The following is a 26,392-nucleotide window of genomic DNA, read 5'->3' on the forward strand; positions in this document are numbered from 1 at the left end:
AAAACCTAAGTGTTAATTTTAGCCAGTAAATTGAATATCAAGGGCCAGAAAATTTCAGGTCATCATGATTTATAAAACAGCTTTCACTAATGTTAAGGATGATCAAATTTCCCTAAAAATCACATGACTTTAAATTATTTCTAGGTTTAGCTGAGAGAAGGGAGTATAAACTTGAACATGGAATAGAATTGCCTTTATTGTCATTATAATTTGCATTAGGCCTACAATGAAGTCATGCAGTTTAGAACAGCCGTTCTGTAATACAGTATAAACAATTAATCTTATTACAACGCAGCCACAGAAGAAGCCTTAATGAGTGATTAAAATCACCTGCCTCCGCCTGTTATCTCGTGCACGTGCGAGCCCAATCAGTGAGAATGACGTTCAGGTGCGTGCGATCCTCTCCGGCAAAATCTGCTGACCAAAAACTTTGATTGGAACAAAAACGTCAGTGCGTAAAAGTATTTTTATTGAGCATGCAGCTCCATGAATAAAAACACCACATTGTGCCTTTACGCACGCTCACAAAATGTTTACGCAAATCGCCCGTTTCCGGACCCTCCCCGTTGGGCTTGAATCAACCTGGTGGTTGTCATGGAAACACAAAGGGACTCCGACTCGCGAGCTCATTCAGGATTCAGGTGTGGACCTGACGCCATGGCGGAGGGAGGCCGGCCGTCGAATGAGGAGGCTGTTTTCACTCAGCTGCACCTCGGGGAGAGTTTTTATGACACAGTAGGTGTTTTCAATTCCAAATTAACAACTTCTTAATTTGGTTTTCTTTCACGCGCTGGACTGAAAAGTCCGAGAGACCAACTAGAAGGATGTTAATTAGCTCGCGCGAAGAAATCCAGACTTTAAATATGCTGCTAATCCTTAAAATGTTTACTTTAATGAACCGAGTTTTGTTTACAAATATTAAACAAACTGAGCACAAACTTTTGCTAGACACATTTCATCCATTAAAGACTAAAAACAAACAAACAAAAAAATGTTTTAACAGCATTTAAAGCCACCCCACAAATCTACAAAGACTACATTCTATTAAATTAAGAGGAATGGTTTATCAATTTACCAAAAAATATTATATAAAAGTTTCACCAAAGGCACAGTGTGTCAATTTAATCTGATGTAACCTTGAATAAATTGAGCAAGTAAAACCAGTGAATAAATGRTTTTTCATGTAGTTTATAGCATCATGTTAAAGTTTTGTTTTYCAGACTACATTGTTACCAAGATTTCATTTTTTTGTAAAAATAGTTTTATGTAGGCTTACAATGCTTTGGCCCAGCATCAGTATATGGTTCATAACACAACAATTTATTTATTTTTGTATATATAATTGTGTTTCATATATTTCTCTTAGGCCTATGAACAAGAAATTTATATTTGAGTTGTTTATAATAAACAATATTACAATTTAGCACAACTAACTTTTATTTTGAAAGGACACATCAATTTTGTTTTAACACATGGCAACTTAAGAATTTCAGAGCAAAAACCTTTAAGCAAATACTTTAAACATGGTGAAACATACAAAAATAATTAAAAACTAAAGCATTCTTTTGCTTTAATGTTATGAACAAATCCTTGTTCTGGCTTTTACAGTTTCTGATCATGTGTTTGGCAGGGTTCCTCTGGGCCCGATGATCTCTTCGAGGAAGACTCTTACTCTCCGTCCTCCTCCTCATCCTCCTCAGCCTCTGTCCCACTGGTGACCTCCCAACATAACAAAACCTTGTGCACCTCCTGCGGACAGGAAATTGTGGACAGATACCTCCTTAAGGTCCAACTCCCTCTTTTACATCACAGTTATTAACAGTATTACTAAACTTTACCAACTACTAGACTACCAAACGTCCTTCTTGGAAAGAAAAGAACCATTGGCTGATATATTTTCTGATTAGGATATAATAACAGGTTTTAAAAAGTATGTATTTCTTTAAACAAAATAAGCTTTAAGACTAGGAACTAATTTCCGAGTAGTAAATTTAAGTATTCTTATTGTATTTTAAAAGTTTATATTTAAGCCATCATGTGTTTATTATTGTTATGAACAATTTAAAATGAAGTATTTCTTCCCCCCGTTTAGGTGAACAACATGTGCTGGCACGTGCGCTGCCTCTCGTGCAGTGTGTGTAAAGCATCACTGGGGCGACATGTGAGCTGTTATGTGAAAGATAAACAGGTTTTTTGTAAACTTGACTACTTCAGGTATGTTAAACTCATCGTCTTAATGTCAAGTGTAATGTTGATCCTTGCAATGAGGAAGTAAAAGAAAAGGGATATTCTATTTAAAAACAAGGGATTGTGAAGAATGTGTGCAACCTTAGCAAACACAAATGGCCATAATTTAGTTTGATTGTGGTGTCATTAATTGAGCTATCCAAATATCAACTGTGGGTCAGCGCAAGTTTGTTTGTATTTTTTACTTTGTCTTTAACTATTTGAGTCTGTTAGCAAACTATCTAAAGAAACTAACTAAAGAAAATAAGAAAAAGAAAAACAGCAATACAGGAGTTAGGGATTCACCTTCTGATAGAAGATGATTTGGGAGTAGGTGCTTCCATTGGCAAAGGTGTTATTTTAATGCCTAGGAAGAACTATAAACTTTAGGAATGAATTTAGATTTGTATTTCTATGTTAAATACTTTTTACAAACTCTATAACTAATAGTTTATGTTGCAGTTGAATGGTTGTTGATAACTTGATCCCAGCACACCTGAACATAAACCCTACATCTTTTCAGCATTCTCCTCTCTCCTTATTCTCAACCATGTCGTACTGTTTACCTGTTTGGTCTCTTACAACAAATGAAATCTTAGAAGCCATAGTTAGGCTCTACAACAGGGCCTACAAAATTCATAAAAAACTTCCTGKTTGGACTCATCACTGTACAGTTCTTTCATTGTCTGATGCCTTGACTTTTCTGAATTATGTTTTGTAAAGTGGTATTAATTTATATTTTCAGATCTTTCAAGGTGCCAATTATGGAACTCTCTGTGCATTGTTGCCCAAATCAAATTCTGGAAGTGGTCATTTAATTAGATCTGTTACAAAAGGACAACTGATATTACCAACTTTTAAAAACTGTTACGGCCAGAGGTCTTTCTTCTATGTTTATACTAAAGCATGGAATGACGTTCCTCAAAACATAAAGTCCATTTCAAAACTACAGCCCTTTAAGAAGAATCTTGTCTGCCATCTGCTGGACACTTTTTGTTGTGCTCATATTTAGACGTCCTATTTTGCAAATGCTGCCCTCCTGAAATTTGGTATGCTTGTTTGTCTTTGTGTCTATGGTGTATAATGATGTGATTGTGATGCTGTAATTCTGAGTGTTTTATGTGCTGCAGAACAGGAACCTGCTGTAAAACAGCAATTATGCTGAGTCAGATTTTTAATAATCTTTTCCTTTTTAAATCAATAAATCAAATCAAATAAATCAAATCCTTGTGTTCCTCTGGTGGTTTAGGAGGTATGGCACCCGCTGCGCTCGCTGCGGCCGGAACATCCACTCTACTGACTGGGTGCGTCGAGCAAAAGGAAGCACCTTCCACGTGGCATGTTTCTCCTGCTCCTCCTGCAAACGCCAGCTCTCTACTGGAGAAGAATGTGGCCTTCTAGAAAACAGGGTCTTTTGCCTGGCTCATTATGACATGGTGATGGAGAATCTCAAACGTGCTAAGGAAAATGGTTAGTGTGGACAAGTACAACTATCTAAACTCACCCTTATTTTATTTACTTGCATTTTCTGAAAAATAAGTATTATTCAAACCTACAATTAAAGATAAAAAATTATCGATGCATTATTTGAAAATAAGCAAATCATATCAAATAGTCTGTGACTCGAGGTTAGCTGGTTGTTACAATAAATCTGTAACATTATCATGAATACATCTTATTCTTTATCATCTGTGTGCAGTAAGACCTTTGCTAACTTTCAGTTGACACTGCAGACTGTCAAAACATTACATCTTTAAAACGTAAAGAAAAACATTCAGTTGTAATCAAATGATCCTTTTTTAACCCAGTTACAAAACTGATCCACATTTTTAATTTTTACACCAAGTCACAGTTTTTACATGATCTTTCTGATCATTTGCTCTGATTAGACCTTTATTTTATTGTGAGAGCCATTTGTTGTGATTTATTCTGAAAAATATGGGGAAAATATAGCAAGTCTCCTCTATTGGGGCATCTATATTTCATACTAGCTGCTTTTTATAACACATTYTCTCTTACCCGTCAGAGCAACCAAAAGCAGATGAAGAATCAGCCAATAGGGATGATTCAGGTGCTCATTCTCGACCTACTAAAAGAGCCAGAACCAGCTTCACCATGGACCAGCTACAGGTACTGTCAGCTGTTGTCTCTTATTGAACCATTTTCCAACAGGCTAAGCACGAGTTCGAACAGTTTGAGTTTCACAACATGGATGAAAAGATTTATTGCCTTGCTCCTTGTTAACTTATTCTCACACATTTTAATTTCTTTCTTTTTATTATTCATTTTTCTTCGTTTTGTCTTTTGGTTGCAAAGTTAAATCAGTTGCTGATGGTACAACACTGTTTACATAACTTTTACAAAACAGTTTTTTGTACCAGTTAGAAGGTAGTCTGCTGGAACAAGTATTTCATGAAGTACATCTGTGGGGGAAAAAGTTGAGAATCTTTGCTCTAAAACATAAGAGGACAGGACATACATCTTCATAATAAAGTTTAGAAGCTGTTATTTCTTTAGCATCTCTTAAAGGTGTGGATGAGGCTACTTAGATTGGTTTTGTGTTCAACACCACTCAGTTGAATGTAGACACACACAACCCCAAACCTGAAATGTTATAGATGTGCCTCTTTTCATCCTCTGGAAGAAATTTAGATCATGTCGATATTGCAGGACTTATGTAACAGTTCAACACTAAAATCTCAGTATATTTAAGTAAGCAAATGCTTAAATAATAGAAAAGCTACAGCAAGAGGCTGTTTCTAGCTGCTGAACATGTAGAGAGGCAATGTTAATGAGTTCAGCCTATTAAGATGCTTCTGTGCTCTCTAACAAGGACTAATACATGGAATAAAMACATTGAGTAAGTTTAATAGTGTAATACAGTAGAATGTTTTCTSTCCATCTGTAGGTAATGCAAGCCCAATTTGCTAAAGATAACAACCCAGATGCCCAGACTCTGCAGAAACTGGCAGAGAGGACTGGTCTCAGTCGCAGAGTCATTCAGGTAAAGCTGCTAGAACTATCAAGCTCATTAGATTAGCTATTTTAAAAAATGAAACATCAAGTGGAGTCTTACTGAGCTCTGTATTTGTGCATATTTTGTGCATCTGTGCACAAAAATGAATGAATGAATGAATGAATGAAATGTGTACCAGAAGCTCTACTGTTGTGCAAAGCTGTGGAGTCTCTGATGTTTAGAAGCTGAAGCTGGAAAAACTTCTTCATGCTTTCATGCCAGAATTTTAAAATAAAAGCATCTTATGATTGAAACAAAGTTATAGCTGCTTTGGTCAAACTTTAATGACAGGATGTGTGAGCGTCTGCAGTATTACAAGATCTCACAAGAAATGTTAGTGCTTGAAATGTGTTTTTAGAGAATGTGTCAGTTACCACATCAAGCTTTAGTTCAATATCCATCAAATAAAAAAAATTGCAAAAACATTAAATATTAATGGATGCTTGTCTTTGCCGCAAGACATCTTTGTGTTTTTGCACAGTTCAGGCAATTTTCTTGCCAGAAAGGAAAAGTAAAACATTTTAGAGTAGTTGAGTCATCATCAAATTAAAATAAGAACTGACCCTCAAGAACCATCATCAGTGCCATCTCTCCATCCAGGTTTGGTTTCAGAACTGTCGAGCTCGTCAGAAGAAGCACATCTCTCCTCATCAGCCCTCCTCAGTCATGATGACATCATTTGCTCCTGGTCAGCTAACTCCCCCTATGATGGAGGATCTTCAGTACACAGCTTATATTTCCTCTGAAACACCCCTCCTCACTACTCTGACGTATATGGATGGTAAGACGTTCAAAGCAGAACTGTTGAAAAACAACCAAATCAATGCTAATCTTGGTAAAAGGACCTGACCATGAATGAATCACATTTTACTAAAGTAAAAATCATTTTTTATGTATTTATTTTTATGTTAAACAATTATTATTGTTTAATTGTTCTACTGTCATTCCTTAGAAAATGATAAATAATTCAAGATTTTTTTTCCTTTTTCGTTCCAGTCCAAACTTCAGACCCACTTCTGCTTCAGCCAATCATCACCACTCCACTGTCCCAGCTGCCAGTCAGCCACTCTTGAGTTTCATCTAAACAGGCTGCAGAATGGCTGAGTGGATAAAAAGAAAAGTTCTACTAAATAAAGGTTCTGTGAGGTTTGTGTGGAGTAAATGGATGTTACCGTCCAAATTAAAAGCACTGAATTGTCACTGTTAGCTGTGAGCAGACACACAAAAGAAATAAATATCACTTTTTGTTATTCAAAGAAGAAGTCACAGGTAATGGCAAATTGTTTGCTATATTTTTTGTTAATATGTATACTATGAATTTAACTTATTTAGTGTATTAAATGAAATGAGTGACTGTCCGAAAACACCTATATAAAATTTAGTTTTGACTGAAAGCTTTTTATTTTTATTTTTTTGGCACAAATGGAACTGGAAAATATTAGAATTCACAGGTGTGATGTTTTTTTTTCCTGTAAAATGACCTATTAATCATTAAATGATTAAGTTACACTGCAAAGTAAAACAATCTGAAATAATACAGTAATAAAACGAGTTTTTTCTTTTTACTTTCAGTTGGCACTGTAAACATGTTCAATACAGAATATTGATGTGGACTGCCTTTTTTTTTAAATAATGATAAGCGTTTTGTATTCTACACATCCATGCATTAAATGTTGGACACGTCTGGGGTCTGTATTATTTGCAAACTAGGATGTAGAATAAATGTTTCATCAGATTGTGAAGACCAAATTCTACCAAAAGCATGAACCGCATTATGGGAGATTTAAGACCTTCACATTTGATCTGAGATCAAAGTTTATTGCTACAACACAAAGTTTATTCTTGAATAGTTTATCAAGTCTTTTAAAACAAGTAGTGCAAATACATCTACTTAATTTGTACTTAAAAGTACAAATTTAGAATTACTGTAGTATTCAGCTGTTTTCAGAATATTAAAACAAATGTAATTCTGTATTAATCTGACTTCAACTGGTTTCTTTGCAAAAACATGAAGCTAAAAGAGAATCTGTTGACATATTTAAATAAACTTTTACTTCTAAATCATAAGGACAGCAGACAATACATACTTGTATATTTGAAAACTATTAAAATATGTTTTTCAGTGAAGGTTGGTATATTTTATCCCATTTTTTATATTTACAAGAGGAACCAGGAGCAATAAAATAATTGAACAAAAACAGCTTTTTTGTTCCTTTTACAGTAGTTGGATAAAATTTGTATTCACTCATTTTTTTTAAAGGTCATGAAATTAATTAAGCACACAAGAGTCTGCAAATACTTTTGCAGTTCAGATTTTCACAATATACACTAAAGTATTTGATTTGTGTAGTATTTTTAATAAATAAATAAATGTAGAACTCAATGTGCTTTAAATAAAAAACTGCAAATAAACACTTCCATTTCTTTTCCAGACTCTCAAACCCAGAGTAAACCGTAGAAAACCAAAACCTTATTGTATTATGACAAACAATAAAAGACATAATGTGAAAATACCTTCTAGTGGGTTTTTGTATGGTGAGAGTTTTAATGATTTTTTCTCTGTGTATTTTAAATTTGCTTAAATTTGCTGTAAACTGGGTTTCTGTGTGGCTTAACATTTTTAGTATGTTCTTTCTCCAGCAAGAAGACGACGTGCTCTTAAACTGAAACCTAAACTCAAAAGCCWGCAACTATTACTAAAAGTAAATAGAATAAAATAAAATAAAATCCCCATTTTCTTGTCCATTTTTACGTTGTTTCTGTAACACTAAGGTTACAGGCCTATTGATCATTGTAATTTCAGTTTAGTCACTAGTCTACATTTGATCTAAAATTGCTGTTTTGTAAAAACAACACAAAACCCTACGGGGAATGTATTCAAAGTACAAATTCTGATATACTCCCAGCAAAGAGAAAAAAAACTTAAGAGTGCTTGGGTAAAAATGTTGGCAACTAAAACTATGGCGAATATATGAGGATACGATTTCTTAAAACCATAACCAACGCAGATTATTGTCTGTTCAACTGTGAATTCCATGGAAGCTGCAGATAAAGAGACTCCTTTATGTGTATTCATGGGCATTTTATAATGTATGTGAATGGTTTTGTACAGTACCCTGAGACATTTAATKGCACTTCATAAAWAAACTGAATTGAATTGGCTTAAATCAGAAGTGCTCCAGGACACCCTGAGTCCTTGTCCACAAATAACGGTATTTATCCAAAATCACATGTTTTATTATTGTCTTTAAAATGTCTTTATAAACTCRGCACCCTTTTAAATAAAAGTTTTATCCACGCGAAAAGGAAGAAAACGACAGAAAACCATGTAGTTATTATAGAAGGCCTCTAGATGGCGGTATAACATTGTCAGGAAAAAAACGCACCTAACCGTAAAACAAGATGCTGCGCATGCGCATAAATCGTACACGCGGGGAACCACAACAAAACATTAAAATGGCGAGTTCGAGAGGAAGAAATGATTCCTTTGTGTGGACCGACGACGAAGCAGAACTACTGCTCCGTGTCACAYTGAATTATAAGACCACCAAGGAGCAGGACGGTGTTGACTGGGAGACGTGCCAATCCAAATATGCAGACATAATGGACGCTTTTCTGGAGCAGTATCCGGCGACGGGCATGGCTGAGGGGAAGGATTTTCCTCACCAGATCCAGAACATCTCGAAAGCCCAGATCAGCACAAAGATTAAAAGCATTCGAGGGAAATACAGGCAGGCGCTGAACAYGGGGCGTCGCAGGGGGCTAGGACGTGTTCTTCTGTTGTTTTTTGGGCTGTGCGAGGAGATATGGGGACGGTCGCCCGCAGCGACCCCCATCTCAGCCGGCTTTGAGACGGCAGACATCGCCGACTCTTCCTCACCTTCTTCTACCCGGGCGACGTCTCCGGCAACAGAGCCMCCAACTGGTTTTAAATGTGAGGAGTCTGAGGTAAGTTTCAACGCTACAAGCAAGTTGGAAGCAAATACAAAGTTTTTGCCCTAACATAATTTCACAGGGGGAAAAAAAACACTTAATATTTTAATATTTGTTTACATCAAATTGAGATAAATTGACGTTAAAGACAATATATGAGTTGAAACCCTTCATACAGAGGTGGTTAAAAGAAGGGGGAGTGTTTGTTTTGGTGGCCATCTTGAATCAGGTTGACTGAAGGTTAATCAGTTGTACAGGTCAGCCATGTGATTAYAAAAGATTCATTATATATTTTAACATATGCAGACATAGCATATTTATTTCCCTGTTGAAACCATTTTTAGCCTTTGGTTTGGTGTAATAATAATAATGTCTGTTTGCCCTGCTCTGTTCAAGGTAAACCTGGACAGCAACAGAAATGAGACGGTGAAAAGGAAGCCCCCGGCTGAACCCGCAGAGCTGGACGACCTGCAGATAAAGAGGAGGATGCTGCAGCTAATGGAGCGATCTGAAAGACGCAGCGCAGAAAACCTGCAGCAAATCAACACAAACATTGCGAACAGTACTCGGATGATTCAGGAGAGCCTCTCGCTGATGAAGGAACTCATACAACAACGCGTTAAGCAGATAGAACTAAAACTGCTTTAAGTGTTGTTGCTTTTACAGTTATACTTCAAAAAGGTTCTCTCTTGTCTTTTATATTTAAATAGCTATTTTTTCCCTTTGGAAACTAATTTACACGTACATTATAGACTGCATATATTTAGTCCTCCAACTTGGGCCTGCTTCCAGTGCTAGTTTCAAGTAGGGATGTCCCCCGATCCAGATTTTTTTGGCTCCCGATACAATCCGATTTTTTAAATGATTAGTYTTTCCGATACCGATCCGATAGCTTTATTTCTTTCCAAGTRACAAGGTTGGTAGTATTAAAGCGAGCCCTGCTGTTCCCACCACGAGAAACATCCAGTTTGCAGATTTTGCAAGATGCAGTTTCAGCATCTTTGTTTTCCATTGARGTGTTCCCACACTGTGGACATGGTTGYATACTTGTGTGCGTCTTGACTTCTTAACGACAGTTTTAAGCATGATGATGCTGAAAACTGGATCAGCCCGATCACATGACTAAATCCGATTCTACCCGATTTTCAAAAAAATGGCCATATCTGCCACCGATACAGATACTGAGTATCTGATCGGGACATCCCTAGTTTCAAGTCCCGCCCCCCACGTGAATGGACGCAACATTACTCTTGGTAAAATAAACAAGATACACCTCAGATATYGTTTGAAGTTAGGATTTTTATTGATTTACATAGTAAATAATCATGCTTCTGCATTTTCAAACATTCATTTTCTACAGATTTCAAATGTGATGAAAGGTCACGTAATGCAGTAATTGCATGCAAGAGAGAAGACAGTACTTTTAATTTCCAACAAGAAAAAAAACTGCCTCTGCAGGAAATAATGTAACATTAAAATAGGAATAACATTACGTTGTTCCTAAGTTTTGCCGTTATTTAACAAGACAAATCCCAWTGMGATCACAGATCTCTTTTTCAAGGGCAGGAAAAGAAAGAAAGAGATGGACTTGTGAAACGTAAAAGGCCTGAAGAAGTTGCTACAAACAGGAAGTGCCAACTTACATTCTCTAAAGGTTCACAAGGTGATCATTAAGAAGCTAAAGGATAAACAACTTCTAGTATCCATACTCTGGCATTTATTTAAGAAGGAAGGACTGTTTAATGTGGATGTCTTCTGGTTGGATTTTAATATAGGTGTAYATAATATTTAAAACACAATTTGTGTTCAAATAACCTCAGAATAATGTGCCAACAACTTACATTTGAGCAAATTCCAATAAAAATGGCTTCTTCCGCTCTTAAAAAGTTTATAGCAATTAAGRCACAAATGTTAAATTAGTTTGTTGCAGCATAATCTAAACTTATGTGAATTTTGATTTCCATGAAAAAGACCAAATTATTGTTAAAATGCAATCTTTCAGTGTACTTCAAGCCCAACAGTAAACTTGGGCCATAGTGTCAGAATAAATGTCTTTTGACTTTTCTGTTTATTGGACCAAMATATTTGAAGTCTTTCCTACAGTTCAAGCATGTGGAAATGTGTTTTTGATCCTGAAATGTTCTATAATAAAACAAGCTCCTTATAATAAAACATTAAGATTATGCTAAGGAATAATTACTGCTGCCAAGGTTGTTTTTGGTCGCATTCAATTTTGGTGGCAGGCTGGATCACCATCTGGATCCTAGGGTCTTGGTGTGTGAGCGCTTCCAGTTTGATCTTTTTTTATACACATGATGAAACACATCCATATTTCAATTATTCTGTGTTCAAAACKTTATTGCCCACCCCTAAAGGCAAGAGGATAATTATGTTTTTGCCTGTATGTGTTTGTGTCTTTCACTGTTAGAAAAAACCTCAATGATCACTGGGAAAAAAAAGTGCTTATTAAATTTTCAGTATTGAATGTACATCTTCAATATGACAGCTACAGCTTAAAGACCCCACCAAGAACAAATCTGGTTAAATTTACAGATAAACGTTTAAAGTTTGCTGTAGCAGCTTAAATTTACCACACGAACCCTGAGATCTGACATAACAATTACATGGTTAAATTTAGATTATGCTACAATTATAAATTTTTAACTTTTTTTGTTATAATTCAGTAGGTAGTATTAATTGTTGGCACAATAATCTGATTTTATTATACATAAATAATCCCCAGCACTTTAATGAATAAAAATTGAAACTAGAAAACATCTGATTTGGTTAATATTTTAAGTTAAAGGATGTTTGAAATCTGTTTATATTGTGGCTTTTGTTGATGCTCATGTTTTGGAGGAACACCTACTTCCTGACTTTGGATTGGACCAATCATGTGTCTTGACCTTAAACTACCAGTCCAGGGAGGACACGCCCACTTTGGGGACAACCTGCCCCTTCTGACCTATGAGGCTGGTACACTTGGTCTAATATGTACACAATCAATTTATGGATTATGTAATAATCACGTTTTATTTTTACACTTTTACATTTTTTTAGAACTTTATTTTATGTTTCAATAAAAAAAAAGTTCAAGAAGTTTTTGCAGAAATGTGTTCATCATTCCACACAACTCTTTGTGAAAAGTACTTACAAGTGACTGATACAATGTATGCAGTGCTATAGTTTTATGGGTCAAGGTACTTGGTAAGAACTCTCCTAATTCTCTTTCCCTCCTCATTTGAGTCACTCACATAATCACTGCTTTGTGTAGGAGGTTGTGAGTCCTTGTCGCCTTGCATCGCTTCCCACAAAGTGTGTTCATCCACGGTCTCCTCGCTGACCTCACAGTAATTGTGCAGAACAAAGCAAGTATAAATGACATGGGGCAGGTCCCTCAGGTTGATGTCCATGGGTCTCCTCAAAGCACCAAATCTCGCCTTGAGGCGACCAAAGGCACACTCTATGACCATACGCGCGCTGCAAAGACATATCTCAAAGTATTGCTCCTGAGGAGTAGAGCATCCGTCTGAGTATTCCTTCATCAGGAAAGGCAGCAGAGGGTAGGCTGGATCGCCGAGGAGAAACATCGGTATGGCCTCCTCCTCGTCCATGATCTGCTTTTTCAGAGCAGGAATTTTGCCAGACTTAAARCACAAGTTGACCCTGGAGTTAGCAAAGACCCGAGCATCGTGCACGCTCCCAGGCCATTTTACCACAACATCCATGAACGTGTATTTGTAGTCGCAGACGGCCTGCACATTCAGCGAGTATCTGCCTTTGCTGTTAATGTAGTCTGCAGCGTTGACGGACGGCTGCTTGATCTCTATGTGGGTGTTGTCCACCGCCCCCAAACACTGAGGCATGCCGTGCGCGTCGTAAAAGCCCACCACCAGCTCTTCGGCCTCGGGCTYGGTGAAAGGCAGTTTGATGTATTTGGGACCCAGGTGGGTCGCCACGGCCTTGCACGTCTGCCTGAGGATGACGGACACGGCTTGCCGCGACACTCCGAAGGCGTCGGCAGTCTTCCGCAGACCCCCCTCCCCGTCGCTCAGGTAGTACAGCGTCAGAGCGACTCTTTTCAGCGGGTCAACGGGCGCTCTCATGTTGGTCGTCTGGCCTTCGACGTACGGGCGAAGCTGCTCAGTCAGGGCGACGAGCGAGGCTCTGGACATGCGGAAGTTTTCACTCCAGTCGCTGTCCTCGACCGCGCCGTTCACAAAGTTGTCCCACCAGCTGCTGCTTCTCCCGGGTCTGACCCAGAGCTCCCGGAGCCTCCTGGTCCTCCGTCGGGTCCTGCTGCGCGGTGAGTCGAGTATGTGGTGGATGCTGTTGTTCATCAGCCTCGTCTGCTCGTTCAGGTGGTAAAGAATGCGAAGGTTTTGCTGAAGCTGAGCCACAAGCTCCTGTAATATCTGCAGCACAAACGCGAGCATCATGTCAGCCGCCATTGTTGTTGTTGTTGTTCCGCCTCCGCCTGACGCGGCGCACGTGGGGTCATAGGTTAGAGGCGGGGCGATGACGTAATCACAGTAAATAATAGGGCCTATTTTTTTTTTATCTACACTGAATTAAAAACATAAAAGCAGTGGCGTTTAGATTTTTTAAATTTAAATTTAAAATTTAAAACGACAAATTTGCGGGCACAATGTTAAARTGATCACAAAATGCTGTTTTAAATAATAAAAATACAAAAACACTCTGGTGGACTGCAAGTGTAAATACATTAATCTGACTGTAATTTCTAAGTTTATTTTTGTACTGACAAATAAATGGATTTAAAGCTACTCAGGCAAATTTTGACATCAAGCATACTGCTCAGAATTTAACTCTGAAATGTGGGTCGACACTTAATGTAAACAAAGCCGTCTGCTGAATGGCACATTTAAGCTACATTTGGCTGGTCTGTTAGACTCAGCCCCAAACAGGTCTTCCATGGACATTACCTTTGTTTACCCTTATCAGTCACTTGGACTGTTTCCACAGTTGCCAACTGTTCACATATTTTACAGACATGACAGAAAACATTAACCTCTGAAGAGGAACGCAGAGCAGATTCTCTTCAATTCACCTTGATTCAATTGTTTTTCTTGCAAAGAAAGACAAGCCTGATTCTGTTTGTTTCGACTTTTACATTGACGTTTTGTTATTACAGTCAAATTTTTTTTGAGGTTGTGGATTTTTATCTAGATATAGAAATGATGTAGCTAAATAGGCTAAACAAAGTTTGAAGAGCTTATTTAATCAAAGCGGCGAAAACGGGATTCCATACACTTATAAAATGACGTCATCCCGACCTCCCCGGAAGTGGCGCTTAGCATTTGGCATGCACATAAGGACATACGGCATCTGCCTTTACCAGCTGCTAAAAACTGTAAACACCAGAAAGCAGGGAGACTTCCCCTACATTTTGGGATGGAAATCTAAGGTAAAAACAAAACATTTTGAAAACGTCTGCTTTGTGCCACACTGCTGTCGATCTTACTGCCAACATGATTCAGTTCTATGAACATTTATTGGCACAGCTTATATTCAATGTTTATTGGTTTTTTAACCTGATGATGTTAAGCTAGGAATGGAAGTCAGTAATATCCTGAAAAGGCACTGCAACAAAGCGCAAGTATCATTGTTGTATGCTACTTGCTGTATCTTGAAAATTAATGAAGGATTTGCCGAATGAACTGAGAGTGCTAGCTGTTGAGCTTAGCCTCCCCATGTTGAAAAGTACGTTTAGAGGCGAGTGTGCCTCGTTGAATTTATATGTCTTTACATAAACACTTGGCCCAGATGCTTTCCTAGCCAAATAAAACAATTCCTTGCTACACTGTTAGCTAGCTAACTAGCTGACTTTCAAGAAGATAGCAATAGTTAGCTACTCTAAGCTAAGCTAAGTGCTACGCGAACAAACTGGGTTGACAATAGAAATGTTTTGACTTAAATTGGCGATACAAACAAATCAAGCTCATAGTATTGTCCAGGGATTTTAGCAATAAGTTATGCGTTTAGTTTTCTCGTCTCCATATTTAATTAACCTTATCTAGGTTAAAGGAATTTGTGCCATTGTATTTAAAGGTGTGTTTTTAAATACTGTCAGTGCGTGTCAGTAGTCTACTTATTAGCACATCTTTTGTAGTGTCTTTTAAATGAAGYGTTTTCTGATTATGGCATGTCTGAAAGTACAGTTACTAATGGTAAACAATCAGAAAAGCCACCTTGTTGTGTTGTGAGATTAACTAACTTTATTAGGCTGAGATAAACTGAAACAAACCTTTTGGRAAAAAAAACACAAGTTTGTTCTTAAAAGAGAAATTTGCAGCAGCTTATTGTAAACACAACAGATACAAGCTTTAAAAAGCTGGTTTAAAGACCAGAACTGGATGTAAACAAATTGAATATATATATATGTTTTTTTATTGTTATTCTCCAGGCTAACTTGAAAGTGTCAACACACATATTGTTCTTCAGTGCAAGGACGCAAAGCCAATGCGCAGGTGGGTGTGGTGTTTAGGTAGAAATGTGATACAGGATGTGAGTGTTGTGTTAGATTTCCAAACAATTGTTTAAGTGAACTGTAGCAAGGTAAATGTTGTGATGTTGAGGGGGGATAAAACAGATTAATGCTCATTCAGAGAAAGAAAAATTGTATTTTTTAAAGTGCAACACGACTATTTGCTATAGGGTTGATCAAAAAATGAAAAAGAGATTTGAATTTATGTCCAATCAATGTTTTAATAACAATGACGAGCAGCTAGTCCCAATATAAGGGGTACAAAAATAAAATTCTTTATTTTTATTGTTTTTTTAATTGACTAAAGTATTGCTCATAAAGGATATGTTTTCCTCTGATCAGAATATATAGATCTGATATAACACATTAAGTTTACTCAAGTCATGGTAATCAAACCAATCAAATCAAAGAATAAGTTGAACATCTGATTTTACACATAATGCWTTGTTGTGGGCAAAGAAAATACATTCCCATTTCTTAACACTTTAGTTCACACATATTTTTAGTTTAATTAAAAGTTGCACCAGTGACAAGACTGAGTCCCAGTATCCAGTTCATTACAAACTTTATTCTAGCCTGCAAAAAATGGCCCAAAGCTGTGCACCTCTTTTGTTATGGGACACAAAGATCAAAATAAAAGCAGCAGGATTAGTATGAATTAGTCCTCAAACCCAATATACACTAATAATTTGTAAAAATGTTTTTATTTGATTAGTTTCTTACTGGACATACATTGAGTTTGTAAAACTGGAGCACTCTTTTTGATTTAATGACTGTTTTGGAAGATGTACCAAAGTTGTCTCAGCTTACACAACAATAAAAAAAAAACAATTAAGTAACTGATGGATATTAGGCCTTAAAGTGCTTAAGAGCAATTTAATTTAACTAGAACTAGATTAAACATAACCTTATGAGGTAATTCATGTATAAAACTATTTGAGTGTGAGGCCTGATCATAATGATGAAGGTGACATCTGTTGAAATGGATGTGTTTAAATGTCACAGAGTTTTGGCTGCAGCTTGTGAACATGAGTCCCAGCCCCAAACTGAGCCCGTGTCCCCTTCTCTAAAAAGACTTGGGGACACACTGAGTAGAGTATGGATACTTTTACACTGACGGCTACATGTACGGGTTAGTGACCTCACTATATTTGGTTCAGCTGATGGCAGACAGGCTACGACTTAATCTGTGTTTTGTGCAGTTTTTACAATCAAAATTGAGTCTAAGACAGGAACTTAAACACTTTTCTAGTGCTGACATTTAATGTGGATTTTCCATTTAACTTAAGTTGGATCTCTGTAGCAGAGCTGTGCCATGCCAAACCCAGTGACTTGCTCCTCCATCGCAGTGTGCCAAGCTGAACTGCTGAGATCGCAGGGCTGAGCCWCACCACTTTGCCTCTGCTTTCAGAAAGAAAAATAAATAAATAAACAGCCTCTTTGTTTTTACTCTTTTGTATGCAACTCTCTTGGCTGGAGTTTAAATTTAGCCTGTTAACTCTAACTATTGATCCTGTTTGACTACTTAAAGGTCACACTGACTCATGGTTTCCTGCTGTTGTGAAGGGAACATTTAAAAAAGGTCAAAAGAAATATTGTTAGACTTCATGAGACCACATCTCTAAGCTTTCACAACTTGTTCTTTTGCATTAAGAGCAAGTTTTTGCGTATAATAGACAGAAGTGTTTCCACATTTTGACATAATAGGAAACAGTATTTGTACTGTAAAATAAGTGATCAAAACAGACATGAATGTGGTGGTAATTGCTTTTTAATCTCTGCTCTTTGACCAAAGAAATGAGGATAATAGGCTGTWTTATTTACCACAAATGATTGGATAGTTATAGATTTTAACACGATGTGAATTCATAAAATCCCATTAAAAATAAAAATCTGAAGCTGYTCTGTTACAAATGAGCACAATTAGTTTAGGTACCAAATTGTAACCATGTAAATATATTTACTGTAAAGGGCCACCAGTGCACGTCAGGACACCACTGGAATGGACATCACCAGCCGCTGTACTCTGGGGGACCCCAATAAGCTCCCTGAAGGGGTCCCCCAGCCAGCACGCATGCCTTATGTGTCAGACAAACACCCGCGGCAGACCCTGGAAGTGATCAACCTGCTGAGAAAACACCGGGAGCTTTGTGACGTCGTACTGGTGGTKGGCGCCAAGAAGATTTATGCTCATCGTGTCATCCTGTCTGCCTGCAGCCCTTACTTCAGGTATGAAGATGCACTTTGTTTTGGATTCGCACCTGCATGAATTCTGTAGAAGAGGTTCATTAGCTTTTGACAGCATCGTGTTCTGATGGTCTCCTCAGGGCGATGTTTACTGGGGAGCTGGCAGAGAGCAGACAGACTGAAGTGGTAATCCGGGATATTGACGAGAGAGCCATGGAGCTGCTGATTGACTTTGCCTATACTTCACAGGTATGAATTTTTAGATCAAAGATCATCAAAGCTAATCATTTCAGCCATGCAGGTGAATTATCAATGTGAATGAAAAGTTTGATATATTTTATTTTCTAAAACTGAGCACAAAATATTATTTTTTCGTGTTTGTACATCGTTGTACTGAGAACTTTTTTATTGTTGTGAATAGTAATAATTTTCAAATGTAACTTTTAAACTTTAGGGATGTACAAAAAGGACAAAAAAATTATAGTCTGCAATATAAGTGCAATATAGGCTTTTACACCAAGTACTAAGCCAAAAATAGTCTATTTTACAGTTTGTTCTTTTTAATTGAATTATTTATTTGTAATTCAGGAAGGTCAATAAAACTTTAAAAGGTTATCATGAACTATATCAAACGGTGCAGATTAAAAAAGTTTTTCTCCAGTAATTGAAAGACCTATATATGCAATTCAGAAATGCAGGTATGCACTTAATGAAACCAAAACAAAACACTTAGCTTAAGGCTGGTTTAGATTCTACATTTCGTATCTTAAGAAATCTATTCTTGCTCATGTGGATGTGACCTCCTTTTTTTTCATGGACGTTTCATACTCAGTGAGAAACTGCAGTGAAGAGCTCTTAGGAAGCCCCTCCCCCTAGGTCTCCACTCTTCCTTCCCTGTACAGATTTATGCTTTCCTTACCACAACCAGACTTTTTTAAATACAAACTAAGACAGTAAAYGTCATTTGGGATTCGCTAGACTACCACCATTTCTGACATACGGTGCTCAGTAATGATCAAACGTTGAGGAGCATTTCCCCACGCAGCCTGGTTGAGACGTACTCCAGCTCAGCCACGGAGAGCCGCCTGTGTCTCCATGCTGTCTCCGACATGCACATTGATCCACTTTTTCCAGGCGTTTTTTGACTATATAAGTTTTTTTTGGCATAGTTGTGTAAAGATGGCTTTATTTTCTAGCAGTCTTGGCAATCTGAGCAGTTGAAGCAACGTGAGAGCTAAGCAGTTCACCTGCTTTTCTGCATAAAAATGATTACAGCAAAGTTCTGACCAATCACACAACAGCTGATTCATAGATACGAGARAGGTGCTGGATCAAATCCTGGCCTGGGACCTTTCTGGTTGGAGTTTGTGTTCACTCTGTGCATATGTGGGTTTTCTCTGGGTATTCTGATTTCCTCCCACAAACAAAAGCATAGCCCAAGTGTGAGAGAGAGTTGGTTGTTTGTCTCTATGTGGCCCTGTGAGGGATTTGTGACCTGTCCAGAGTGTACCTCGTCTCTCACGCATTGACTGCTGGACTTATGCACCAGTGATGCCCGCAACACAGAAAGGAAGAAGCGGGTAAAAAGGATGGATGTTGTTTATAGCGGTGAGGAAAGAAAGTGGCATTTAGATCATTTGCTCTTTGTAGAGTGGGAGCACTGTGCATATAAACCAAAACTGTTAACAAAAAACAAACACGTCTCTGAGGTTTCAGCCTACATCCTCCCAGGTGACTGTAGAGGAGGGAAACGTGCAGACGCTGCTCCCTGCTGCCTGCCTCCTCCAGCTGGCTGAGATCCAGGAGGCCTGCTGCGAATTCCTCAAGAGACAGCTGGATCCATCCAACTGTCTGGGCATCAGGGCCTTCGCCGACACACACTCCTGTCGAGAACTGCTCCGGATCGCAGACAAGTTCACACAGCACAATTTTCAAGAGGTGGGACATGGCATCTTTAAATAGAATTGATTCTTCATATATACAGTAATTACCAACAGCCAGATGACATGTTAGGCCATGTAAGTGAATTAGTAAAAAGGAGAAACTGGTGTTTAGTTTTGTGAGCTGCAGGTCCCAACACATTACATGCTTGCCTTAAGCTTTAGCTTCTGACTGGTTTCTGCTCTTTCTGCTTCCATACGACAAGCTCTTTGCACGGCTCATGTAATGTGACAGTGTGACAAACAAGCTGCCTCACTCACTGACAGAAGCTCTCACACAGTGGCTGATCCACACTGATGGCTGTCATTCATAAAGCTTTCAGATTTATGAAACTTGGTCACTTTTGGACACAGTTTAGCTGTTTTCTTATTTGTTTCTAATAACCAGTGTATATTTGGCAAAATAAATGTGATTGATTGATTGATTGATTTAATAAAAAACACCAGTTCTTAAGAAAAGTATATTTTTAAATGTTGACATTGCTTGTAAAAGTGCATCCATTAGCTTACAATTAAATTCAAAATATTATACGGTAACTATATATTTTTATTCTCTTCTCAAATTGCTTTTAAGAAGAACAGGAGCTTCTTGGTGAATGCAGAACTGTGTGCTAAAACAAAGTCCTGAATGCTTCATTTGTTGTCGTCACAGGTGATGGAAAGTGAGGAGTTCATGCTGCTTCCTGCCAACCAGCTGATCGACATCATATCCAGTGACGAGCTGAATGTGCGGAGCGAGGAGCAGGTGTTTAATGCCGTGATGGCCTGGGTGAAGTACAGCATCCAGGAGCGCAGACCTCAACTGCCTCAGGTTTGTAAAACTGAACAGAACAAAGGTCYCAGAACAGATTTGGGTACAGATGTTTTTCTTTGGTAAATCTATCGCTTTTTTTTTTTTTGCCATTATTATTCCAAGTATTTTTGTCCAATTAAAGTGTTTCTGATTAATCTGAGGTAAAACTTTATTCACTTTGACTTGATGATGTGTGTCTGCAGGTCCTCCAGCATGTTCGTTTACCGCTTCTCAGCCCCAAGTTCCTGGTGGGCACCGTGGGTTCAGATCCTCTCATMAAAAGTGATGAAGAGTGCAGGTGGGTGCTGTTTTTATTGCCTCCCGCTGAAAGAGAAGCGAAATAAGGATTTTTAATCATTTGTGTGTGTGTGTGCATGCTTGTTCTGTGCCTGTCTGTAACCAAAATATCTTATGACCACTATAAATTTTAATGAAACTCATAAAATAGTTGGCTAAAAATGGTTCAGTCACTTTTACAGATACTGAGCTGAAACTTCATGTGGTCGTAGCTGAAAGTCATTCCCAWCATACACACCGTGTCATGTCGTAATACTGGTGGAGATTACACAGAAGATTATTTTCATCTGACTGTAATGACACCATTATTCTCAACATTAGAATATTTTAGTCGAAAACTCTGACATGGACTTGTGAACAATTTGTTATAAATAAATTACACAGGTAAGTTAGGTTGTGTAAGAAAATATCAATACACTGAAATATTGCCGTATTTTATTTCCTGATATCAATTTTTATTTGAGGCTTAATAGATTGATTGTGTAAGAAGAAATGTGAAAGACAAAGGCAGTCCTCACTGTTGTTCAGTGTTCTTCTGATTGCATAAAACAAACTGAATTTGATCAGATTATATGTATGTAACACGGTGTGCTGTTGATACTGTTATTTTATAAGAATCCTTTGGAGGAAAAAAGTGTCAATATATCACTTTGCTTACAGCGTCATAATATTACAATATATCATATTGTGACCACTGTGTATGTTATGTATTCGACTCATTAGCATTACAGTATGCACACATCCAAAAGATACTTCCAATATATAATTTTAAACTCAACTTCAACATAGACATCTTCAGTGAAGGACAAAATGTGGACACATTGTCTGACATGTTATAATGTGACAGGGTCTTAAGCAGATTGTTGAGTAAACATGCAGGATCATGAGGATTCCTGATGTTTCAGAGACCTGGTTGATGAGGCAAAGAATTACCTTCTGCTGCCACAAGAACGGCCACTGATGCAGGGCCCCCGAACCAGACCAAGGAAACCAATCCGATGTGGAGAGGTTCTTTTTGCAGGTCAGTATTGAAGGAAAAAATGTTTTTACAGGAAGAATCAGCAATGTAATCTATTTGAGTAATAATATAAAACATGTTACATTTGTTATAAATCCATCTGCCTTGTTCTGTAGTTGGCGGCTGGTGCAGCGGAGACGCCATCTCCAGCGTGGAGCGCTACGACCCACAGACCAACGAGTGGCGCATGGTGGCGTCGATGAGTAAACGGCGCTGTGGGGTCGGTGTCAGCGTCCTGGATGACTTGCTGTATGCAGTGGGAGGTCACGACGGCTCGTCCTATCTCAACTCTGTGGAAAGGTGGCTACAATGACTCTGGCTCTCTCTCTGAAAACTGCCCTCTGATGGGGGTGGGAGGTTAAACAGTATGTCAGGGTGGTTAAAATTATGCAACCACTTTAAATGCCCATTTTTGATGAATGAAAAGTAGTTTTTCTTGATTCTGAAAAATAATTGATTAGGTTGTTTTGAATTTGGATGCAGATTAATTTTCAACACGTTTTTTTTTTTCTTCTTCTTCTCCCTGAGCAGATATGATCCGAAGACCAACCAGTGGAGCAGTGACGTGGCCCCCACCAGCACCTGTAGAACCAGTGTGGGTGTAGCTGTGCTCGGTGGTTATCTATACGCTGTTGGGGGACAGGATGGAGTTTCTTGTCTCAACATTGTTGAAAGGTGCCCTATATTTATCTCCTTGTTCCTTTTTGATCAAACTGTGTCAAATACCTTCTCTTTTGTTGCTTCATGTTCTGAGGTAGTCATGATTTAATAATTCTACAAAAAAAAAAAAAAAAAAAAAAACAGGACTATTATCTGTTTCTGTATGTCTCATTAAAAGAACTCTGACTAGTTGTAACATTAGACATTATCTGATCAACATTTACTTTAACTATAAAAACAAGACTGGAAAAAATACTGTAGGCAGTTTAGTTTTTATAAATTCGAAAAATATATTGTTACATGGATTTTGCCATGTTTTTTTTTTTTACACTGCAAAGCATACTGGGTAAATGATGATGCTAGCTAGGTCCTCAGGTGCAAGCTCTATCTAGCTTGAACGTTAATCTTGGACAATATCTGAAGATCAGACCTTTAAAATGAAACCAGAGAGCGTTGACAGAGAGGTGAACGGCTCAGTCTGCAACTGAAAATATAGATGGAGGACAACAGAGGTCTTTTATCTTTTGCTAATATTATTAGCTTGGGAGCTAACACGTATTTTATAAAATTATTAGCTTGGGAGCTAACACTACATATCAGTAATATAAATACAGTACATGGTGGTAGCTCCAGAGCTAATTTACTAAACATCATGTTTTGAATGTTTCAACACATACACTGTGGAACTTTATAGTCACAAATTAAAGGTTTTTAGCCATGACTCTACATTTTAGTCTCAGCTGCAACCCATTATAATCATCATCCCCAGAATGCGTTGCGTCAATAACACAATGGTGACATTCTTAAATGAAAAATATAAACATTTATAGGGTTGGGCATTATTAATCATTTTCATACCATGGTTTAACCTTAAGAAAATACAGTGGTATACAGTGTTACTGGAGGGTGTCTGTGACGTGTTGAGTAATTAGTCATTAAAGGAGCTTGTAAGCATTAATGTGCATAAAACTAGAGAGGTGCGGGGGAAAACCCCTGCTGTTCTGATGTGTTGTTTGGTGTATCTGTTGTTGACATGTGCCAAACGTTCCTGTTTGCAGGTATGATCCTAAAGAGAACAAGTGGACTCGTGTCGCCTCCATGAGCACCAGGAGACTCGGTGTAGCCGTCGCCGTGCTCGGAGGATTTCTGTATGCTGTTGGAGGGTCTGATGGGACATCTCCTTTAAATACAGGTACTTTATGTGGATGCAATGTAATGTTTACTCATGTTAATAACAAAACAAATACATTTTAATAAATCAAGTCAGTCAAAAACACACTCGCTGCTACGAGACATTTGAAATAGCATTAATCATGAATCAGTCCTTATTCAGATTACTCAGCATCTCAAAGATTTTGTATGCAAGAAGCGGCCCAAGTGATGGCTTTTCCCTTTTTTTTGTTACTATCACTCAGTGATAAACAATAACCTGTGAGAGTATCGTTTTGTTCTCAGTGGAACGTTACAATCCTCAAGAAAACCGCTGGCACACCGTGTCTCCCATGGGAACCAGAAGGAAGCACCTCGGCTGTGCCGTCTATCAGGACATGATTTACTCTGTTGGAGGGCGAGACGACACCACGGAACTGAGCAGYGCCGAGAGATACAACCCCAGGACCAACCAGTGGTCCCCTGTAGTTGCCATGACCTCCAGGCGGAGTGGGGTGTGTGCTTTGTGGTTTACACACGTCGCTTCTTTGAGAGGGTTTTCATTTTATTTTGCCATGATTGTATATAATGTGAACCTGTCTGTCTGTAGGTGGGCTTGGCAGTAGTGAACGGCCAGCTGATGGCAGTAGGGGGCTTCGATGGAACGACATATCTAAAAACAATAGAAGTTTATGATCCGGACGCCAACACATGGAGGTAAATATGGCTAAAGAGCTGTGGTTATAAMAGGCTCACTTTTTGACTTAGCAGCAAAGAAGACTAGCAAATAAATATTTATTTATTTATTTAATTCATTTATTCATTTCATTTCATTTAAAAATAAAACAAAATTTTATACACAATAAAGAGGGAAAAAAATCACACTTGGAATGAAAGGAGGCAGAAGAAAAAAATGGTATATCTGCCCCTTTTTTCCAAAATGAATTTCAATCAATAAGTCAAAAAACAAAACAAAATAAAAACTTCAATTCCTTTTCAAACAACAACTTCTGATATACATTATACAGTTTCATATTTCTTTAACAAACTTATTTTAATCATTCTCTTAAACACATTGAACCAACATTTTTATAATCACTTCCCAGATTATTCCACAGTCTTATTCCTTGAACTGAAGTGCATCGATCCTTCGAATTTGTTCGAATTTTAGGTTTTATAAACATCTCAAGTCCCTTAAGATTATATAAACTTTCTCTCTTAACAAAATATAACTGAATGTTTAAAGGTAAAAGTTTTTTGAGCCTTATACATAATCTGCAAGATATGATAGTCAACCAACTCATAAAATTTGAATAATTTAAAATAATGAATTTACTTGAGTCAAACATTTTATTTCTCATAGAACTGATTTGATTTTGTCATCTTAAATAACCGGAGTGAGACTGGAGTAAACAGATTTTTAAATTAATTGTCATTTTCAAAACATAAATTTAGTTTTRGGTTTTAATTTAGTGATTGATGATGGACTGATATTGTTTTGATTTTCTCCAGGTTATATGGAGGAATGAACTACAGGCGATTAGGTGGAGGAGTAGGCGTCATCAAAATGACTCACTGTGAATCTCATATATGGTAACACCCCCTCCAACCCTTCCCCTCGGCTCCACCTGCACTCACTTCTCGTCCCCGCTGCGACGGATTCCTCCCCGTCTCGGACGGACGTGACTCTCGTGAGGACGAGAGCACCGTGGGAGACGGGAAGAAGGACGGACGCAGACTTTTTGAACTTACCGTCATCCTCAGACTCCACTTAAAAAGGTCATAATTTTTTTTAACCCGGGATGTCTCGGCTGAGCGACTCGCCACGAAGTGCACAGAGAGCTGAAGTTTACAAAACATCTTAAAGCTTCCAAGTTCGAAAGGATCACTCCGAATGATCACGTATTTTCCTCATCCATGCCTCGGGGTCTGGATTTGTTCAGAGGAGGGAAGAAGTCTGGAAGCGTCGCTGGCTTTTTAACGCCCGTCACTGAAACACCGTCTCCAGGAAACAAAACGCGGTGAATCTGAGATTTGGTTTCACATCTCCTGATTTGTAACCCTGTAAGACCTATCACATGTGGGCAAACTAGTTCTTGTGTTTAAAAGTTGCCYTCAAGTCTTCATAGACTTTTTTTTGTGGGGGTCATGTCTGTAGCTGTAAAATCCAAAACCGAAGTAATTGATTATTTCACACGCACAAAAAAAAAGGTCCATTACAGATTAAGGTGTTACTGGGCACTAAGTAACAACTTTACCTTGAATGTTTAAAGCAAGACAGTAAACATCATATAGAAAGAAACCAAAATCAGTAGTGTCGCTACTTTCAAAAACACATTTTATTCACATCAGAACATAGTAAGCTTATCTTATTTTTAGAAAACAAAAAAAATTCTATTTGACGTCTGTAAACATCAATTAGAATCAATTTCAAAATGAGCCTTTTTAAAATAAAATAAAATAAAATATCCTAATATAAACATTTGCTTAATGCATTACATTATGAGTAAAATTTCTATTGGCTGTTTAGTTTTTATAATTTTTAAACTAAAAGTTTAAAAATATATTACACGGACGGGGCCATTTTATTTACACAAAGCATTCTGGGTAAATGATGACGTGGATAGGTCATCGGTGCGAGGCTGCTAGCGAGCTATATCCACCC

At 37.8% G+C, this 26,392-nt stretch overlaps 4 protein-coding genes across 4 annotated transcripts; 3 read left to right on the forward strand and 1 right to left on the reverse strand.

The window, feature by feature from the left end:
• Positions 1–607: 607 nt before the first annotated feature.
• Positions 608–6,925, forward strand: LOC106514893 (LIM/homeobox protein Lhx8). Its single transcript, XM_014004424.1, has 8 exons — positions 608–735; positions 1,631–1,786; positions 2,093–2,214; positions 3,476–3,696; positions 4,253–4,356; positions 5,135–5,230; positions 5,843–6,023; positions 6,239–6,925. Exons 1-8 carry the CDS (start codon positions 658–660, stop codon positions 6,313–6,315), a joined length of 1,035 nt encoding a protein of 344 aa, XP_013859878.1. The 5' UTR covers positions 608–657; the 3' UTR covers positions 6,316–6,925.
• Positions 6,926–8,660: 1,735 nt separating this feature from the next.
• LOC106514895 (uncharacterized) lies at positions 8,661–9,918 on the forward strand. The gene is made up of 2 exons (XM_014004425.1): positions 8,661–9,190; positions 9,572–9,918. The coding sequence occupies exons 1-2, from the start codon at positions 8,699–8,701 to the stop codon at positions 9,821–9,823; spliced, it is 744 nt and encodes a 247-aa protein (XP_013859879.1). The 5' UTR covers positions 8,661–8,698; the 3' UTR covers positions 9,824–9,918.
• A 2,445-nt stretch (positions 9,919–12,363) lies between these two features.
• Positions 12,364–13,626, reverse strand: LOC106514888 (putative nuclease HARBI1). Its single transcript, XM_014004420.1, has one exon. The coding sequence runs from the start codon at positions 13,624–13,626 to the stop codon at positions 12,364–12,366; it is 1,263 nt and encodes a 420-aa protein (XP_013859874.1).
• Positions 13,627–14,500: 874 nt separating this feature from the next.
• Positions 14,501–25,851, forward strand: klhl20 (kelch-like family member 20). Its single transcript, XM_014004446.1, has 14 exons — positions 14,501–14,603; positions 15,603–15,666; positions 17,655–17,912; positions 18,011–18,119; positions 19,602–19,808; positions 20,463–20,621; positions 20,807–20,901; positions 21,806–21,921; positions 22,035–22,218; positions 22,450–22,593; positions 23,637–23,770; positions 24,034–24,242; positions 24,338–24,444; positions 25,240–25,851. Exons 2-14 carry the CDS (start codon positions 15,659–15,661, stop codon positions 25,322–25,324), a joined length of 1,815 nt encoding a protein of 604 aa, XP_013859900.1. The 5' UTR covers positions 14,501–14,603; positions 15,603–15,658; the 3' UTR covers positions 25,325–25,851.
• Positions 25,852–26,392: the final 541 nt, after the last annotated feature.

The sequence above is a fragment of the Austrofundulus limnaeus genome, unplaced genomic scaffold (assembly GCF_001266775.1).
Source record: "Austrofundulus limnaeus strain Quisiro unplaced genomic scaffold, Austrofundulus_limnaeus-1.0 Scaffold24, whole genome shotgun sequence".
NCBI classification, from domain to species: Eukaryota; Metazoa; Chordata; class Actinopteri; order Cyprinodontiformes; family Rivulidae; genus Austrofundulus; species Austrofundulus limnaeus.

Excerpts from the sequence above, each read along its gene's own strand:
- LOC106514893 (XM_014004424.1), top strand. The coding sequence starts at position 658 with ATGGCGGAGGGAGGCCGGCCGTCGAATGAGGAGGCTGTTTTCACTCAG. Across the intron at positions 1,787-2,092 it reads TGGACAGATACCTCCTTAAG|GTGAACAACATGTGCTGGCA; the intron begins GTCCAACTCCCT and ends CCCCCCGTTTAG. Across the intron at positions 2,215-3,475 it reads TGTAAACTTGACTACTTCAG|GAGGTATGGCACCCGCTGCG; the intron begins GTATGTTAAACT and ends CTGGTGGTTTAG.